The 20,286-nt window shown below is 40.2% G+C and overlaps 1 protein-coding gene across 1 annotated transcript in view; it reads right to left on the bottom strand.

Annotated features, from left to right (window-relative positions):
* Positions 1-20,286, bottom strand: part of NRK (Nik related kinase) — a 348,898-nt gene that overhangs the window by 176,493 nt on the left and 152,119 nt on the right. The window contains exons 7-11 of the mRNA XM_077285205.1: positions 17,477-17,607; positions 14,812-14,866; positions 11,241-11,319; positions 7,296-7,468; positions 4,748-4,820 (exon numbers count right to left, since the gene is read on the bottom strand). Coding sequence (XP_077141320.1) covers positions 4,748-4,820; positions 7,296-7,468; positions 11,241-11,319; positions 14,812-14,866; positions 17,477-17,607 — 511 coding nt within the window. The remainder of the gene's footprint in view (positions 1-4,747; positions 4,821-7,295; positions 7,469-11,240; positions 11,320-14,811; positions 14,867-17,476; positions 17,608-20,286) is intronic.

Here is a 20,286-nt window from a genome sequence, read left to right as displayed (position 1 = left end):
AAAACTAACTTGTTAAATACTTATTACAAGCCTCTCTGTCCAACAAAAGACTTAAAGGGGTATTTTGGTTTACATAAATTCTCACCTGAATGCAGTGGCAGCGAACATGTTCAACCAGATGCTCAATTCAATTCCTCCAAGTCACGATCTTATGGACTGGGAAAAATCAGAGCAGAACAGTGGACACAAGTTCCCCATCCAGGTGCCTTTAGGACCCACATCAATTTGACAATTATCAGGTATCAAGTGGATAGGTAATTTGTGTAGACCTGAATACCCATTTAAAAACTATGGATACTTTTGACATTGATTTAAATATAATAAAATATAAACAAGTAAAATAAACTTTCTAATATATTTTTATTAGAGACCATCTGCATCTTATGAGCTGCTACTTTTCTTCCCACCACCCACCCTAAAAAACTGCTGCATCTTTCAGCATGTGATTTTCTCATCTCAGTGCTGGATTCACAGCTACATTTCTCTGTACTGCTGTATAAAGTCCTCCATGCTACTGCTACCTTTGAATATTAGCTACACAGAGAAAGTAGAGCAGGAATCCCTCATATTTTAGTGTACAATGTATGGCAATTGTCTTAGTAGCTAGTCTCCTCAATTTGCTCAGACACATCTGAAAATTAAAGCCGGCACAGGAAAAACTGGTAACAATGCAGCACACAAGCCATATAATGGCCAAAAATAGTGTTATTCCTCTTGTACACACACATACCATCTTATTATGAAAATATACCCAAAATACCAGGTATGTTTTAAGTTGCCTAATTTTGCATTTAGTAAGCAAATGAGCAGTTAAATAAAGTCTAGGATGAGCAAATTATGAGTTTGTTCTTCTAAAACGGCACCTCTCTTGTCAACAGGATGTATGTGGCCTGAATTCTCTTACAGAGTTGAGCTGCAATACCAGAAACAACCCATGGACAGATCTGGCTGCTTTCTAATCCTGTACAAATCCTTTAAATACTATGAGGGTAGGTTCTAACGGCCATCTAAAAAAACATTCAAAGTTTCATCCATAAAAGTGGGATGATTGTTTTCTCACTTGTCATCCACGTGCAGTCCGTTTACAATGAATTTTTACAGCAGCAACTATTAATTATTTACAAGAGCATTAACAATTTCCTATGTTAGAGATATTTGAAAAAAAACAAACAGATTTTATGCTGTTTCTCCATATGGCAACCGATTTTTTTCCCCCTCAGACTAATGGGTGAATGTCCTCCAATTCACGGAAGAAACTAGTGCATGCTGAGATTTTTTTCACACGCAGTGCCCAAGTGAGTAATATTAGTCCGTCTTTTTCATGGATAGCATTCGGACTGAAAATGTGAACAAGCCCTGCCAAGTTTGCAAAAATACAATGATTTTTTTAAGGCATGACTAAGGGTACCGTCACACAGTGGCATTTTCATCGCTACGACGGCACGATTCGTGACGTTCTAGCGATATCGTTACGATCTCGCAGTGTCTGACACGCTACTGCGATCAGGGACCCTGCTGAGAATCGTACGTCGTAGCAGATCGTTTGAAACTTTCTTTCGTCGCTGGATCTCCCGCTGTCATCGCTGGATCGTTGTGTGTGACAGCGATCCAGCGATGCGTTCGCTTGTAACCAGGGTAAACATCGGGTTACTAAGCGCAGGGCCGCGCTTAGTAACCCGATGTTTACCCTGGTTACCAGCGTAAAAGTAAAAAAAAACAAACAGTACATACTCACCATCTGATGTCCGTCAGGTCCCTTGCCGTCTGCTTCCCGCTCTGACTGTCTGCCGGCCGGAAAGTGAGAGCAGAGCGCAGCGGTGACGTCACCGCTGCACTCTGCTCTCACTGTACGGCAGCACTCAGTCAGTCAGAGCAGGAAGCAGACGGCAAGGGACCTGACGGACATCAGATGGTGAGTATGTACGGGTTTTTTTTTTTAACTTTTACGCTGGTAACCACGGTATACATCGGGTTACTAAGCGCGGCCCTGCGCTTAGTAACCCGATGTTTACCCTGGTTACCCGGGGACTTCGGCATCGCTCCAGCGCCGTGATTGCAAAGTGTGACCGCAGTCTACGACGCTGGAGCGATAATTATACGACGCTGCGACGTCACGGATCGTGCCGTCGTAGCGTCCAAAGTGTCACTGTGTGACAGTACCCTTACTAAAAGATTGGAGCTCTAGACGGAACCTGTCTATTACTTTTAAATACTTTATAGGATTATAGGAAGAGCGATAAATGTAGAGATTATAAAAGTGAAAAAAATAAGAAAACGGGAACATGCTGAAAATCCTGTAGACTGATAAACAGTATGTTCACATTTTTTCTTTAAATGGCCATCGAAGCGGGGTAAATGGGGTTGGTCATCCATGCAGCTTTCAACAAACCTTGAAAATAATTGCATTGTTGTAAACTGTTTGTGTATATAAATATAAAGAACTACAGGAGCACTCTGAGCAAACTGTGCCTAATGCGCAGCCTGTGAATATAGGAGATTTAATTTGATAATTTTGCCAGATTTCTAGAGCTATTTGCACAATAATTGACAAAACAAAAATGCATGCAATTTTGGAGCAAAATGGTCAGCTTAAATATGGTCCAAATTAATCAAAGACTATTAGCCACAGTGGTAAATCAGCAACATTTTAAGACTTTGTAGTCTAAGGGATGATTCAGATGGCTGTATAACTCGAACGAGGATCGCAACACAGTGCTCGGATTGGCTGTCAGCTAACCCGAGTGTGATAGGTACATAAAAAAAACAGCTGTCACACACAGGTCGGGAGAGCCACCGGACAGTCCGAGCATTGTGTTACGATCCTCGTCTGAGTTATACAGCCGTGTGACTCTTCTCTGAAAGTATGTGCATATGTTAAGTATTTTCAGCAACTTTTCCTGCAGCAAAAACTCGAGTGTTAGCAGGAGAAATATTGGATAAAATATGCACATTTTTTTACCTATTTTAAGGCATTTTTACTTGCATGTTTTCCCATTCATTTGCTGCAGATTAAAAAAAAAAAAATTCACAAGAAAAAGATAAGCAGCATGTGCGTAAGATTTCACAAACCAAGAAGGTGAAATTTGCCAACAAAAATATGCCAGAATTCTGTCTAAAATTGAAATGCAATTCTGGGGCATATGTCGCAAATTTTTAAGTGTTTTAAATATGTTTTGAGCCTCACATCACACTTTTAGAAACTATCTAGTAAGAGGGGGTAAATTCACCAAATTAGTATACTAAAGGATATGGTCCAGTTTTTTTGACCTAAAAGTAATGTAACTAATAGATGGTGTTAAGACTAGACTGTTAAAAATATGCTTCAGATTAATCATCCAGCACCAACTACTCTGATAAATGCGGTGACTTTGAGGACTCTCTAGTCTAAGTTAGAACTAACAATTACATAAATTACATATAGTAAATCTGCTCCGAAAGTTTACCCTACTTAGAAATTTGAGAGTTAAATTAATCTCCCCTTTATTGTACAATTTTATCTGATTTGTTTTGGTTTTGAGAAAATGTACACATAAATGTCAGCTGAACCCAACAATATCTTCGAGATCAGCCATCAGTCTAATGTGTATGGGTGCATAATGAATCTCCCCTCACAGATTATGTCGGGAAAGAGAAGGGTCCTACCTCTTGAATTTCAGTGGCCGATCCTTTTGTTTGGAGGTGAGATAAACCACTACCAGAGAAGTCTGGCAGTAACTCTCTCACACAGAATACAGCAATGCTTGGCCAAGCTGAGCATTCATGTGTATCGGGGTGTATATACAGACAGCTCGGTTGGCCAAGAGACGAGATGGGAGAATCGATTTGCAGAACTCCGGTTCATTTGCCAGTCATTCACTGGATGGGAGTTCTGCAAATCTTCTAACCTCCCGGCAATTCTGGGTCATCTTTTGGTCAAGTGGGCTGGTGTGACAGTGTGCGTATGTCAATGATGACGTTGCACCATCCTGGCTAATCAAAAGAAGAGGCGCGATTGGGGGGTAAGGAGATTGTCAGGTCTCCCGTCTAACAGTCGTAGATTATTGACCAGGCTCTTCATAGGCCCGAGTCTTGCTAATTGCCCCATTTCTAGCCAATAGCTATTTAATTTGTATTGGGGAGCGCCTTTGAACTTCTATAACAATATCTAAAAAAAACTAATCTACAAAGAGAATAAAAGAAAATTCAGATTCACTGTTAAGTAAGTTTGGTCAGAAAGAATGTCAACCGACGGCCACCAGTCTACCACCAGACGATGTACAGAGTAAATTTAATGGTTTCTAGACAAATAATCTACACAGTGATTATCACATTTTATTTTACCAAGAAATCAACTAATTTTTGCTCCTTAGGTAAAACAAAGTTGCCTCCTTCCCAGAGATAGCATCAAATGTGCATGGAATCAATGTAAAACACTTCGGAATACGTTAGCGCTACTTAATTTACAAAACATAAATTGAATTAAAAGTAAAATGCGCTGCTCAGTAGGAAGTACACTGTGTGCTCCGTTGTGATGAGTGCGTCTCTTTAAGCCTCTAAAATAACTTTTTAATCTAGTTTGACTTTGACAGCTAATATAGAGCTTCTACAGTAGCAGAGTCCTTTATCTTCTGTGCCATAGTTTATATCCTTGGCAGGCTGGATAAGTCCTGAGCGATTTACCTGAAATGATCTTTTGTGTTGCTCTTTAGCGAGGATACTTCTCTGCTTACGTGTTGTAACATAAATTAGGCACTGCGCATTTACTTACCTTGGCTCGCCTTCTTCTTCATTCATCTCATCATCCTCCTCCTCACTTCCACTGTACTCATATCCTGTTTCATCTGAAAGTAAAAAAGGCATGATTTAGTAGTGGTGGGTATATCTGTCAGTGGTCTTACCATTACTGCTGACTGCTGGTGATGAGTGAGTATACTCGTTGCTCGGGTTTTCCTGAGCACGCTCAGGTGGTCTGAGTATTTGTGACTGCTCGGAGATTTAGTTATGGTTGATGCAGCTGCATGATTTACAGCTGCTAGCCAGCCCAAGTGCATGTGGGGGTTGCCTGGTTGCTAGGGAATCCCCACATGTAATCAAGCTGTCTAGTAGCCGCAAATCATGCAAGGAAAATGAAATCTACGAGCAGTCACAAATACTTGGAGACCACCCGAGCGTGCTCTGGAAAACCCGAGCAATGAGTATACTCGCTCATCACTACTGACTGCCTGTTGTATGTAAATGTGTGAAAAGGGATGTTTTCTTATGTAAATCGGTCACTTACAGCCCATCATGGCTATTTTGAGAGAACAATACATTTTTTTGATCTACACTCTTTAGTACATAAGTTAAAGATTAACCGCTGTTTTAAATTTTATTTAATAAATCAATAGAACACATGAATATGACTAACTTTGTAATATATCATATCAGAAAAATCTGCTTCTTTCTCCTACTGGGCTGATATTTTGCTCTCATTTCATGGGTAAAATCTGTATTCAGTAAAATAAAATGTTCCAATTATTGAAATAGGAGATAGCAATTGTTGCTTTTAAAATTGTATGGTGAGGAGGTGGAAGTGGAGCCATCAGTATGTTTTGCAACAATAAGGTTGCAAAGGTCTTGACACAACTCACTGGTTTTACCCATCGTGAGATGTTTCTTGTGTGGCACCTTAGTAATGAGACATATTTTTATAGGCCATCAGTTGAACCAGATGATGTTATTTTTTATTAAGTGGCAGGATTGCTTTCTAACTACTGAAAGATTTCAGCTGGGGTCATGACTTTTCAGGACTTTTTGCATCTCTCTTACTGTGTTCAATGCTTTTTCCCTGTGTCATTTCTCATTATTACACATAATTTACAGACATCTATGGTTTGATTTCCTGGCCTGTGTGGTTTGGCTAGGTTGTTAATGACATCTAGTGAGAATTTCATGTCAATAGCAACTATAGAAATATATTTACTTAGAAAATTGGTGATGTGTTCAATGCTTATTGCACCTGATTATCTGCAATTAAAGGTATATTTAATAAGGGGCATAGATAAAAGGCACCATATTCAGTTTAACTCTGATCCTTTCTTGCCCATGTTCCCCAGGGATAGAAGATACAGTGAGTTTCAAAAATGTTGGGGCCTTGAAGGCTAATAGGTCGATGAGACTCGAATCTTTGGTGTAGCCATAAGAATCACAGATTCCCACCCACATTATCAAAATCGTTTTCCTCCACCCAGAGAGAACCTAATCTTTCTTCTATCTTTTGGAGTGTCTGTCTGGTTCCATTTCTTATGACATGACCTAGCTGAGTAGACAGAGTGTGGAGTGCGTCTGAATATCTCCCCTTACACAGTGCTGGAATTGTTGCCCCTATCAAATAGATACTAATGATGACCGCCGCTGACATGTAACGCTGTGGTTGACATCTAAAAGAGAAGGAGACTGACAATAAAAGCATCCACATGCTGCTGAGCGTGCTGGCACTTTGAATAAAAGAAAAAGTGCCAACTGGGCGCTAACCATAGAGGTTCAGTCATTTGTAGCCACCTTCTACCAGTCAAGAACAGAGGAGAGCCTTCCACATTTAATGGGAAGGTATCATCAGAAAATGACCTATTATTTACAGTATATCAGGTTGTTTTGTTACATGTATATATTTTTTTTAAATGACAATGTTTTTGTTTTCGTCATATCAGGATCCTTGTTTTAAAAAAAAACAAAAAAAAAAAACAGAACAATCTTACGATTTTCACACTTGTCAATTAGGCCTTTTTTTAGACCCATGTTTTCTTTCCTTTCATGAAGAGCTGTCAGCTCAGTAACCTCATCACTAGGGTAGGTGCACACGATCGTCTTCTTTCTAGAAAGAAGGTAGGTCCGATTTTTCTGATCAAAGTTTGATCAGGGTTGGATCAGTTTTTCTCAGAGTTGGAGAGAGAAAAAAAATTTCCCCACCTTCTCCATACTGTTAGTTCAGGAAAATTGGTCTGCACTCAGATGTTATCTGAGTGTGGCCGATGTTGTTCACTGACCCATAGACTCGCATTGCCAATTTTGATCCGATCCATAGATCAAAGTTGAACACATCACCAAAAAAATTGGACATGTGCACAGCCCCATAGAATATGAAGAGTATGAGTGATATCCCTGAAAACCACAGATAGCACTCATCTGATACAATCGGTTGTGTGCACGAGCTCTCAGAGGCAGGATTACAGTGACAGGTATCACCACTATACACAGGAATCTGCCTTTAGTTTGCACCCTTTAGTCACAGCAATAGTCTGCTGGAATAATTACAATGCTGTCCATAGAGAACATACCTTTTTCTTTCTTCTTTCTTGTTCTATCCAAATGATCTTTCAGCATAATACGTATCTGGCGTTCATTCTGTAGATCTCGAACAAAGGAATGCTTAAGTAGATTCTCTGTTGTAGGCCGATGCGTGTAGTTCTTAATGAGGCAGGTATCGACAAAATTAAGGCATTTCTTGGACCTAGGGTAATATCATAAGAACAATGAGAATCTGCTGTGTATTCAGTTTCTTTCTATCAAGGTTGTTGCTATAGAGGGAGCAGAATGAGCAGTCATACACAGGCCGCGGTGTCCGAGACTCTGATATATGAGAAGGGGCCGGCATTATAAATGGTAGCTGGGGAATCTTGTCTTAGCCTTTGGAGCCTAGTTGCTTTGCGATAAGGCCCTTTCACATGGGCCGATAATATGTACACCAGCTCCTGATCATTGGCTCATGTAAACATAGCATGGTGCAGCCGACTAGCAAAATGCTCTTTCAATGGTTGCCAGCCTTTGTATATGTGGCACCCCAGGAGTTCGGTTGCCACAGTGGCATTGCCTCCTTCACAGGTGGTGATGTCATGCCTGGAAGCAAGGAGGGGTCCCCTTACCAGGTAACACCAGCATCAAATACTTTTCCTGACTTCAGACCAAAAGGGGGAGCTCTAAAACCCGGTTCCAGGGGAGCTTCCCTAGACGTTCTGGCCTGGAGGCAGGGTTAGTCAGTCTGAGGGAAAGAGTGAGGGAAGAGGAGACAAGTGGAGGAGAACCTGGGGAGTGGAGCTGTATCCAAGCTCACCCCAGAGCTGAGCGCTAGAAACTGGACATTGGAGTCCATGGTTGCATGGGTACTGAAGGCCCGGCAGCTAAATCTGGACAGCAGGAGACTGCACGTCTCCTGGCCCCATCTAACACCCAGGGCACAGCAGCATACCAGAGCCCGGAGCCGCCACGAAGGAGCGACCCCCTGTAATAGGCTCAAGCAGCCTGCCATGTGGGTAACGTTTTACAGTGAGAGGAACTTGAGCAGATCTTAAAGCAGCAAGGACCTAAGAGAACAGCACAGCAGGAAGGCCTCTGAACCCACCTGGCTAGGTGGATCCTAAGTTGCTTCCAAGCTGCCCGGATCTCCATCATCCTCTGTTACCCGTGCCCCGGACTGCACCTTTGACCATCAAGTAAAGGTAAAGAAAACTACAGTCCTTGTGTCCTCCAGTCATTTCCTGCACCCTCAGTCCAGCATCCCAATGTCCACGATCCCTTACAAAACTAAACCGGTAGCCCGGGGGCCCCGCTCCACCTGTGAGGAGCAGAACCATCCCAGCTGTGTCACCATCAGCCCCAGCAGTCTCCTTAAGCAGCGTCGGCCACTCATTGCCGAACACTACAGGTGGAGTCACGTTAAATCCCCTACAAACTGTCCCTCATCATTTTTATTGCCTGCCCAGGGCAACGGACCGGGTCACTGCTGCTGTGACAACTCCCTGAAGAACTGTCCCACCTGGTTCCGAGTACCTGAAGGCCCTAGCGGGCATTGCATACACCCACCTTTACACCTTTATTTTTATTACCCTCCAAATTCGTCAGTTGAATTCAGGCCGCAAGAGCTGCTAAAAGATTTGTGCTGTCCTAGTTTGGTGTCCAGTTTGGTCTTCACTTCTACAGATGGTATCCTCAACCAAGCATCCTCTACTCTTCTTGTGCTTCTTAGACCCAAAGATGTCATGGCAAACTATGAGGCTTACAGTACTGTAGATCCTAAACCTCAGAGTATGCCTTGGCAACATCATGCAGGATTCCCAGTAAGAGCAAGGAGGTGTTCCGGATGACATGCCATGGATGCCTGGTGCACAAGTGAGGACTGCCCTCTTCAGCTGCCATGGAGGACAATCCTGGATGCCAGACCAGGTCAGAAAAAATCTTTTATACTCAACTCTACAGGCCACTGTACACAGGGGCCTATAGTATGGCATTTTGGGCAGTGCCACCCAACATGCTCAAAGATTTGTTGCACTTCGTAATTTTGATTTGATTCTAACCACGGACATATTGCCGGCTTATCTGTCTCTTATTTTCATGATGCAACAGCTACAACTAGTCACTTTTGATACCTTCAATATGAGTTTTTGGAGTTAGGGAGTTACCAATGATAGAACTCTCAGTTATGTCAGCGAATATGACTTCTCATGGGCCAACATGAACCCATGAACCTATGGTATGTAAAGTCTATTGTACAGTATACCGACAGAGGGATTATTAACCATCTTTTATTGCTCTGCTCCAACAATGGATGTTACTATAATAGTTTTTCTACTTGTGCTGAAGCTGATACAGCTAAAACGTGTGGGTGTAGTTTTGACATTTCTAAATTGTTAGATTAAGTAGCTTTCACCACACAAGTGCAATAGGTCTTCACAGAGCTTCCAGTCTCACATGTAATAATAACATAAGAAAAGCAGACAAAGCTTTCTGCCGGTTAAGTTTTATAAATAAAACAGTGGCCGGTCAAAGATCATTCATGCCCCATTTACCACCAGAGACTATGAGTGCCGGTGTCAGGCAAGACTATTTCTTAAAATCAGATTTACCTTTCTGGATCAAGACAGTAATTGTGTGTTAAAGGAAATGTCTCTTAAGGAAACAACCTATTGTTTAAATCAAGTTTATATGTTATATGTAATTTTAAACAATTTTTGGCAATTGTTTTTTTTTTTTACAATATTACAATTGGTATTAAAAAGCAAAAATAGTAATTTTGCTGTTTTCACATCGGCCACTCATACTTAAAACCCATACATCCTGAGTTTTCTATGTTTTCATTATCATTACAGGCAGGATTACAATAACAGGTAGCAGCTTATAACATAGGATACACCAATCACCATGAGTGATGACCCTGTTCCCCCCTCCCTGCATAATCACCCGCTGCTAATGTACATGTGTTGTTTCCTGAAACAACAGGAAGAATGAGTCTAAAAAAGTCCCAAGTGGTCAGTGTGAATATTGCAAGATTTCAACTTTTTTATATTTAATACAGGTTGTGGTAGGGAAAAAATGAAAACATTGGAAAATGAAAAAAATATATTTAACACACAAAAAAACCTGATTTAGATAATAAGTAATTTTCTGATGGCACATTCTCTTTAAACCAAAATAGTGTTATGTGCTGTATAGGATGTTTGCTGCAGATGTATATTTTTTCTGCACTTTATGTGACTGCAGACTTGTGACTCCTCACAGCACGGTCACTGCACGCTATGAGAATTCTCCCATGGTGGCACTGGAGTGGTGGGCTCATTACCAAAAGTATGTGATTTGCATATATGCGGCCATGTGCCAACTAGATGGTCCAGGCTTCACTGAATGCTAGTGTACTGAGCAAGCCCAATAGCATGAAATCATATACTTGCTACTTGATGTGGATGTGAGCCTAAGCCACTGCAAGGTATAAAGTGACTGTAAAGGATCTCTAACCTATTGCTAATTAATCTACAGTGCGTTGTGTCTATAATGTATACAGCTAGTATGACAAATGGCAAAAATACGGTGTTTGTAATTGTATGCACCCGGCTCTTCTATCCCAGAGCCACTATAGCGGTCTATAGGAGCATCTACATCCCTGAGGTCCATATTATTCCCCCCGCTAACTTTTCCAATTATAAATCCAATTGTAAAGACTACTCTTGAAATATGCAAATAGACCAGAGGAAAATGAAGGCCCTGGAAAGCAATAAATTGCTCTTAACTAACCATCTGCGTGATTATTAATTCATTATTTCTCGTAGATGCCTCCGCCATCTAGTAAGCACATTAAACCTTTTTATCCTGTGCAGACATTTCTGTCCCACTTATCCGATGCATTATAAGTAGAGAAAAAAAAATAGAGGTCGAAACGATTAACCCTGTAATTGCCAACACCATTAATTCGATGCTTCATGTCCAATGCTACGTAACTATACAATCGTACTTACCACTTCCTTGATTTCAGTTTCGGAGGGGGGTTTCGAGGGATTAGGAAAAGCGCCCTCATAGGATGCATGTCACATAAAGCTGAAAAAGGAACACACAAATGATGAAAGTTAGGAGATTTTACAAGAGAATTTTTCAGATTACCTGTAAACTGATTAATGGCCGATGGTGTAATGTTTTTCAAAATTGGTAATAAATTCTAAATTGCCTGTAAAGACTCACAGTTTAAGTCATATACATTAAAGTAGAACTCCTCCTCCCATCAAAGTGTTTATCCTCTTAATATATTGCAATCATCATATTATATATCACTGTGTACTTACAATTGCTCATTTTGCATTTCTATCCAGTTAATTCTTCTCTTTTCTCTGCTCTACATAGAAACAGGAAGTCTCTTTTCCCTGCATTTATAATCCCCTATACAACTCCTCCCTCCACCAGGGACTTTTGCAGTGACTTATGACTCATACAGGGAAAATTAACCTCCTGTTTCTACATAGAGCCTAGAATGATTCAGTTAGTCCGTTTTTAATCATGTGAAGTCATAGCTCTCATGGGAAAGAGAAGAATCAGTGGGCAGTGCTGCAGTTACTTACTCCAGTTTCTGGCATCGCCTCTCTCTGAACATGTCGTGGATCCATGGTGAGAGAATCCGTGGAAGTAGTGAGTGCAGCGCCGACAAGAAACTAGTAAAAAAATGCACGGTCGGACTGACATGGGCACCTTATTATCTATAGAGCCATAAAACATCTACGTCTGTCATTACAGATATAGTATAGTATTTAGAGTTGTAGTTCAATAATGGCCAATAAGCCGCACAGTTCCAATATTTTTCTCCTACTTATATTTATATAAGAAAAAAAAGCACTTTCACAGCCAATCTTAAAAACTGTCTTTTCCCGTCAATGGAGAAGCTTTTTTTTCTCCTGAAAGCGTAAAATCCATCATGGCATCAGCAGTCAGCGGAGCACTGGATATCCCAAAAGGACATTTTAGAAATGTCACAATTTAGTTCAAATGGAAAATGTTTGGATTAAATGTTTTGACATTTAAGTATTATCTCCAAGGACCGTTCCGAGGACAGCCGGCTGGATTGTCCCTTTTTGTAATTTAAATGTTGAAACATACATTACTGAACTGTCGGAGACGTACTTGCTGCCAAAATGTCTATATTTTATCCTACAGGATGATCAAGCTGTGCTGGTAATGACTAATTATTTTTTTGACTAATTTCTGTCTGTAGCAGTTTGTCAAATAAAAATGTCAAGATTACAGTAAAGTGAAGAATATATCTAAAACGAGTGGGTCTGTGTGCAATATACGCACAGATAGATTTAGGGTATCAAGGATATTTTCCATTCAGTGGACTTAGGACCACCGATCTTATGATCAGTGAACGTCCCAGGGTGAGACCCCCAGTGATCATCTATCTACTTATCATTTATTATGTACAAATGTTATTAGTTACAGGCTTTATACAAACACTGGTAACTGAAGACCTTGAATTCCTCCCAATGGGGAGTACATCATGTTTCTTGTGCATCGAGTTCTCTGAATTCCCTGACTTTCTCATGTTATGAGTTGCCCAACAGATTCTTTTATTATAGTAAATGTCATTGTAAATGTTACCGATCAGATTTCTACCACTTTCTATTAGTTTGTGACTATTGCACTCTGGTATAATAATGCCACGATCTTGCCAACATCCTCCGTTCCAACTCTTCCATTTCCTTTAGCTTCAACTATTGTGCAAGCATTTCGTGTAACGACAACACAATGTATTCATTATTTAGTACTACATTTATTATATTCTTAATCACTATTTTGTTTATTTTGCTAAATTTCATTTTTTTTTACACATAAAATTATTTGCCAAGGAATAGAATCAAACAATTACAGTCCATCCTGCCATCCTGTCACCCAACTTCAGTGGCCTGATGCAGACTGTTAGAGGAAACTAAATCGAGCAAAGGATGATGCAGCTGAATTGGTGAGAATTTTGCCCCTAATGTTTTGGGTCTGCATCACCGAGACTTTTTTTTTTAAATCCTGAAAATAACATGGGGGGGGGGGGGGGTGATTTGTTCCATTTGTGGCTGGGGAAAAGCTGAGGAGCAAGCTTAGTTGTACTGCATAGCTTAGCAATCTCTGAGTCCTACAAGAGATTGAGCAGAGGGGGGAGGCTCCTGCTGCAGAAAGACGATGAAGAGGGGCACTGGGCTGAGCTCAAAGGGAAGACTTCTTTATAGACTTCTCAGTTTTTATGCAATGAGACACAGTAGGATTAATGGGTCAATATTTAATGTTTTAGTATTAAATGTAATAAAGAAACTATTTCTAATAACCTGTCTCTAGTGACCGCTGATAGCAAACAGACTGCTAAAGGGAATCTGTCATCAGATATTTGCTTCCTCACCTGAGAGAAGCATAATGTTGGAAAAGAGACTGCAATTCCAGCGATGTGTCACTTAGATTACTGGGTGCAGCAGTTGTGACACAGAGTTTTTAGATGTAGCTGATCTCAAAAACGAACCCCATCCACACCACTCACTCTATGTACATTGTGTATAGACGATGAGCTGCTTATTAAAAGGGGCATGGTTGGACTAGGGCTCACATGCACATTAATCCAGGTAGTGATTATCTCCTGGTGATAAAACCTTCATTGTATGGAAACAGCACACAGCCAAATAAGTGACACATCGCTGAAATCTGTGTCTCAGCTCCTACCTAATGCTGTCCTCAGATTACATAGCAAAAACCTGCTGACGGATTCCCTTTACAAAAGTTATCCAACCACCTAATTTTAAAAAGGAAGAAAATTAAAAAAATAAAACAGTTGGATTACTATAGAATGATAAAAATAGTATACTCTTCTTACCAATCCCCTGCCACTCCCATGCTTTCTGGGTCACCAGTATCTGTTCTTCCTGCTCCATAGTTGACATGGACGTGTGACCGCTGCAGTCTGTCAATGACTGTAGTGGTGATGTGGCCGTGATTGGCTGCCCTAATTATAAGTAGAGTTGAGTTCAGTTCTGATGACGATTGGCAGCGTATTTTATTTTCGCAATATTCGCCAAACACAGCCGAATGTCATTGGAGTCAATGGGAGTAGAAATGAATGAATATGTTCGGAACTGATCATCAAACATAAATTCGGTATGTATAGGGTACCAATATGGCACATATAAGGCAAATTCAGATTCGGCGACCGATTCCGAACATATTCACTCAATTCTAGTCATAAGCTCCTATCCATAGACATTGCTATAGCAGGATAAACTGACCGGCATGGGGCCCGGGAAGCATGGGAGCTGCAGGAGATCAGTAAGGTGAATATTACTACATTTATTTTGTAAGCTATTCTAGTTTTTTTTTTTTTAAGAGAACATAATATGAAAAGATGTCCAGTTATTTTCGACCTTCATTTGGACAGAAATGTTATAAGATGCTTATGCTGTGTTCGATAGAGTAACATTGAGTTTTTCTATAACCTTCTTAAAATGTTGAATATCTCTGAAGCTTTGTGCTAATATTAGAGTAATATCTGGGATGTTGTGTCCTACTTACGTGGAGCTCCTTCTGCCATCTCTATGGCTGTAATTCCCAAAGACCAGAGATCACTCTGTGGAAAAGAAGCACAATCTGTATTGTTACTATTATTACACGGAACTTCAGTGACACAGTCCAATATCATAGATTCACTGATTCACTCATATGTTCATTTATCAAAGCTAATATCTAAAATTGCTTTTTCATATACTAATAAAATGTAATAATAAAAAAAATTATTAAAAAAATTGCCATGTACAGAGAACCGTTACAATGGAAGCGTTCATAGTACTACTTGTTGCCACTTACTGGTAATACTGGATTAGGCTACAATGAGAGGGTGGGCATACCATAGGTGCTACCTGTGCAGCCAGAGTAGGGACCCAGAGGGTAGGGGGTCCACTGCCTCCTCCAAAACAGGTGAAATTGTCCTGTCTGTGTCCACCCATGCTGCAAGGCACTGATCGAGCAAGAACATAGCTAAAAATTGGGCTGGTGGGGCGGGTTAACTAGGTGCTAGATGGCAATGAGGCGCTTGAGAACTATACATTTTTAAGGTACAGGGTTAAAGCACGATTTGGACAGATTCTAAAAGAAAAGAGGGTATGTTCCCAAACATTATATTTGCTTCCTTTCTTCTTCGCACTAAATCTTTATCCTATATAAAAAAAATTTAAAAAATCTAAAAGACATACAAGCGAGAGCATCAAATACTATGAGAAATACTATGAAAAAAACTCCATAGCTTAACATTTTATCTTACAGACTTGCAGATGTCACTAATAAGTCTATTAAGTAACAGTATAATCTCTAGGTTTGGGGCTACATAGCAATTTTGGCTGCGACACAGGTCGGGCTTGTCAGCTGTATGCTGCATCATATCACAGAGTGAGCGAATGCATTGGGACCGGTAAGGTACTGCGGCCATGACAAGCATGTCAGAAAAAGTTGGATTTTTTGCCACTTGCTTGTTGAGGTCAAATCCTGTCCATCGGTGCCCCTGTGATGTGATCAGGGGGCACTGATGGGTTGTCGTGACTCGTGGCCAACGTTCATAGGAGATTGTGATTTCTGCTATACATAGCAGTGGTGAAGCCCTGCTATGTATAGCACAGGAGATTGGATGATTCCAGCATCAAGTCTTCTAAATGGGACATAGTAAAAAAGTAAAAAAATAAAGTTTTAATAAATATTAAACAGAAGTTCAAATCACCCCATTTTGCATCATTAAAAATAAAACAATTAAAAAAAAATAAAATACATATATTTGGTATCACTGCATTTAGAAATGTCCAATCTACCAAAATATAAAATAAATTAATCTGATCGGTAAGTTGTGTAACAAGAAAAAAAAATTTAAACTCCAGGATTATGTTTTATGGTCATCACAACATTACAATTCAATGCATTAAAAGTAGATCAAAGCATCTTATGAACCCCAAAATGTTATCCATAAAAACATCAGCTTAGAGTGCAAAAAATAAGCCCCCACACAACCCCATATCCCAAAAAGTGGAGACGCTACAGGTCTCGGAAAATGGTGACAAACGCCCCCAAAAAATTTACATTCAAGTTTCAGACTTTTTTTCTCCTAAATGAAAAAGAAGCGATACATGTTTGATATCTATATACTCGTACTGACCTGGAGAATCATAATACCAGGTCAGATTTACCATATAGTGAACATGGTAAATAAAAATCTCAAAAAAACAATTGTGGAATTGCACTTTTTTTTTTTGCAATTTTGCTGCGCTTGGAATTTTTTCCCATCTTCCAGTACACTATCTGATAAAACCACTGATGTCATTCAAAAGTACTTCTCGTCCCACAAAAAACAAGCCCTCACATGGTTATATTGACAGAAAAAAAATAATTTATGGCTCTTTGGAAGCAGGAGAGGAAAAAACTAAAAAAGGAAAATCGCCCCTGGGTGAAGGGGTTAATAAGAGGTAGTATGTCTAGACGCATACATTACACTATCTCTTATATTAATCAGTGCATATTTGTGAGCAGATTCTGCCTTCAGATTTGTCACGCACACAACAGAAATAAGGATGAATGGGGTCGTGCTCTGGAAACCCCATGGTCACTGTCTTTTCAGCAACAGTTCACACTACGCACATACATGTAAGAATTCTTTATTAAGTGCAAACTGCACTAATAGGATATCTATTTGATTGAGTGCGGTTCTTGCACATCCTCTTTTGTTTATGTATCCCTGTGTTCTTCTGATCATTGATTATTGCACCATTTTTGGCTATGGAGGAGCCCATGGAGACATTTTAGATTTTGCCTACTTTTTAAACATTTGTTGAGCAGCTGTAATAATATTATTTGTCACCTTCTTTTCACTTAAGTGAATTCCTTTAAAAATAGTGCACGGGAATATTTCCCAATTGTAACCAGCATAGATGAGTAAAGGACAATGGGGATTTGTATGAACAGCTGGCTTTCCCAATTCCTGGGGGTGCGCGAAGCGAATGAACAATAACTCTTCCCCAGTAACCTATTAGGAAGTGATTCTTACACAGTCAGCATACTTCCTTTAGGAAAGTCTGGTGAGTCCAGTGTTTATCAGAATAGGAGATGACTAATGACACAAAGAATTTCTTTTTTTTTTTTTTTTTTAACATAATCCCAATGCGCATCCTCTGTGAAATGTGACTTCTTAGCAAAAACTCACCCGATAGTCATATGTAGAGTCTGGATTCTCATCGCAAGCGATGACCTCAGGTGCCATCCAGTACGGCGTTCCAATAAATGTGTTTCTTCTTCCGATCGTTCTGTCCAATTGGGCACTCACACCAAAATCAACTGGAAAGACAGGAACCCGGTATAAAACACAGCTAGGCGTTAAATTCCCATTACAAAAAAAAAAGGATGCCACATTTACACAGTTAACAAATCCTGGAAACCGAGCCAAGTGGGTTTTGATGTTTCTGTGCAGGGAATACAATTGTAAAAGCAAAAGAAATTGTATAATAAATCAACCGAACATTTGGCAGAACCTATTTTTGGCCAAGACAAAGGCCTTTTTTTTTTTCTTCTCCTTTTCAACACGCGCTTACAAGTTGAATTCATCGAAGAACTTTTGTGAGTGATAGATACCAGCATACGGCTCATTCAGACTAATTGCTTTGCGGGGGTAACTAATTCTGAAATAGCATCTTTGGAGTGCCGAAAATAAAAGAAATGTCACATTTTTGCACGCAACCGTCAATTATGTATTTATACAAATCTATCAAGCCGCTCTCGCTTTGCCATGGTTTACCTGGAATGTTTTATAATCATCTCAAAACAGATGAACACGCTGATATAATTGCCTGTGGATAAGCTGTCTAAATATAGTCTTCTATTAAAGGACCGGGAAGCAAAACATCGGCAGGTTTCTATTATGTAATGTGAACGATGTAGTCAACTGTACTTGTGCATTACATTCTACCGTGCGCTCATGTATAATGGAAGCAGGACTCCCCATCAGCTTATTTACCACTGACCACATAGACTAAATCTTCCATTTAACTCTCACGTCGCCACGTTGCTTACAGGGTTTGTTCATCCCAATGCTAACTATTTGTAAGCTCTGTAGCTTGCTGAAACCTAAGTGAGTGCATTGTGCATACTGTTAAGATTCGGCTGTGTTTCCTGGTTCAAGTGGTCATCACATGATCACAAGTATGCAATATGTGTACTTGCAGTCATGTGACAACTGATCGAACTGGCAAGCAAAGCCGAATAGTTGCAATCATGCTCCAACTAGCTTCTCATCTTTCCATTGAGAGAAATGGATGAGAACAATGTTGCATACTTGCGGTCACAGGGCAACCACTCAATCGGGCGAGCAGAGCAAAATACTTGCGGTCATGTGCTGACTTCTTATCTGCTTCTCACAATTTTCTGTTACGGATGAGAAGTTAGTACATGACCGTAATTTTGTATATTGAATATTTGCAGTCATATGATAACTTTATCAGGCACGTAGAGTCGAATAGAATCCTAACATTTGGCACTGGGTTGGTCTCTTTTAAGACAATGCAATAGTTTACCTGCAGTCATATGTAAAGACAAAAATGGCACATACTATGTCCTGATAAATTGTGCCGGTTGTCCACTATTTGGTCAACCAATTCTGAACTCCTGTGTTTCCTCAAAGTAAAATAATAACACTCATAGTCACCTCTGGTGCTGGCACCATTCCAGCAGTGTCGGCAATGGTTCACCCAGGGATCGCGTGACATTGCTATATTATGTAATCCCTGCGGCCAATCAGTGCTGGGGGTACTTTCCTACCTATGGATGTAATTGACATCCGGAGGAAGACAGAGCTGAGGCTGCTCTCTCAGTTCCTCGATTTGTCTATAAGAGGGGAGGGCGAAGCCACCACTGATTGTTATGTCATACTATCCCTGTGGCCAATGTCACGTGATCCCCGGGAGAGACCGTGCCAACACTGCTGGAATGGCACTAGAGGTGAGTATAGATGTTATTATTTTACAGGGGCAAAACATAGTGATTGACAAGGGGTTGTCTGAGTGTATTCAACCCATTTAATGTAATATTCAACTCTATGACCAATAAGATTGGTCTGCAAGAAGACAAAAGGGATCTCCTATGAGTCTGGGTTCAACCACAATGACATTGCCCAGCCGCAGGAGTACCCTTGTGCTCCAGCAGCAGAAATCCTCATGTGATTGTGACAGCAGATCACATGTGTTTTAGCTACTTTGTTTAGGGGTTTTTCAGCTTTACAGTAATAAGCATCACTTTATTATTCTAACCTTATATAACAATACATTCTCATTTTTTGCCAATGCGTGAAAATATCAGCAAAATGTATTATGCTATTAGAGTGGATATGAATTGCTTGGTATGGTTAGAGGAATGTTCCTTAGAATTATTTTCTCTTGGTGGGTCCATGGGACCCCACTCCACCACAGGCCACATTTAAACTTCTTTGCAAAATCAGTATTTTGTTACTTTTAAGAATAAAAGATTTACTGGAATTTAGTTGAGTAACAATTGCAAAAGATGACAAATGTCAAAGTTCTCATGATAATGTACGCGGTGAGCAGAGAGATACATGTGAAGCTGAGGGTGTTGAAAAACATCCTGGGCGTTAAAGACACTTAGATTCATTTTTTAACCCAAGGGTGTGTCAGAAACTATCCAGCATCCTGTTTCATTTATCTGTGACTCTGCATTGATTTGGGTTTACCAGAAATGAATATATAAAGCATAACGCCGGTTAACACTGAGCAGATAAAGCTAACATTTATCTGATAGGAACTCCTGACCTTCCTGTATACCTCAGTCATTGCAACCATTTGAAATACGGTACTCTACTTATAGATCAGATCATTGAATCATAATACTGTATACTGGTTTTGGGCAAAGCCTTGTGCAGAGATAGAGTGCCATAAAGCAGAATCTTAGGCATTGTCTGTGCCAGTGTGCGGCGCCCTGAAACAAAACCTTATGCTGTGATACAAACTT

The sequence above is a fragment of the Ranitomeya variabilis genome, chromosome 2 (assembly GCF_051348905.1).
Source record: "Ranitomeya variabilis isolate aRanVar5 chromosome 2, aRanVar5.hap1, whole genome shotgun sequence".
NCBI classification, from domain to species: domain Eukaryota; kingdom Metazoa; phylum Chordata; class Amphibia; order Anura; family Dendrobatidae; genus Ranitomeya; species Ranitomeya variabilis.
Note: the sequence above shows the minus strand (reverse complement) of the source record. Positions and strands in the feature narration are given on the sequence as shown.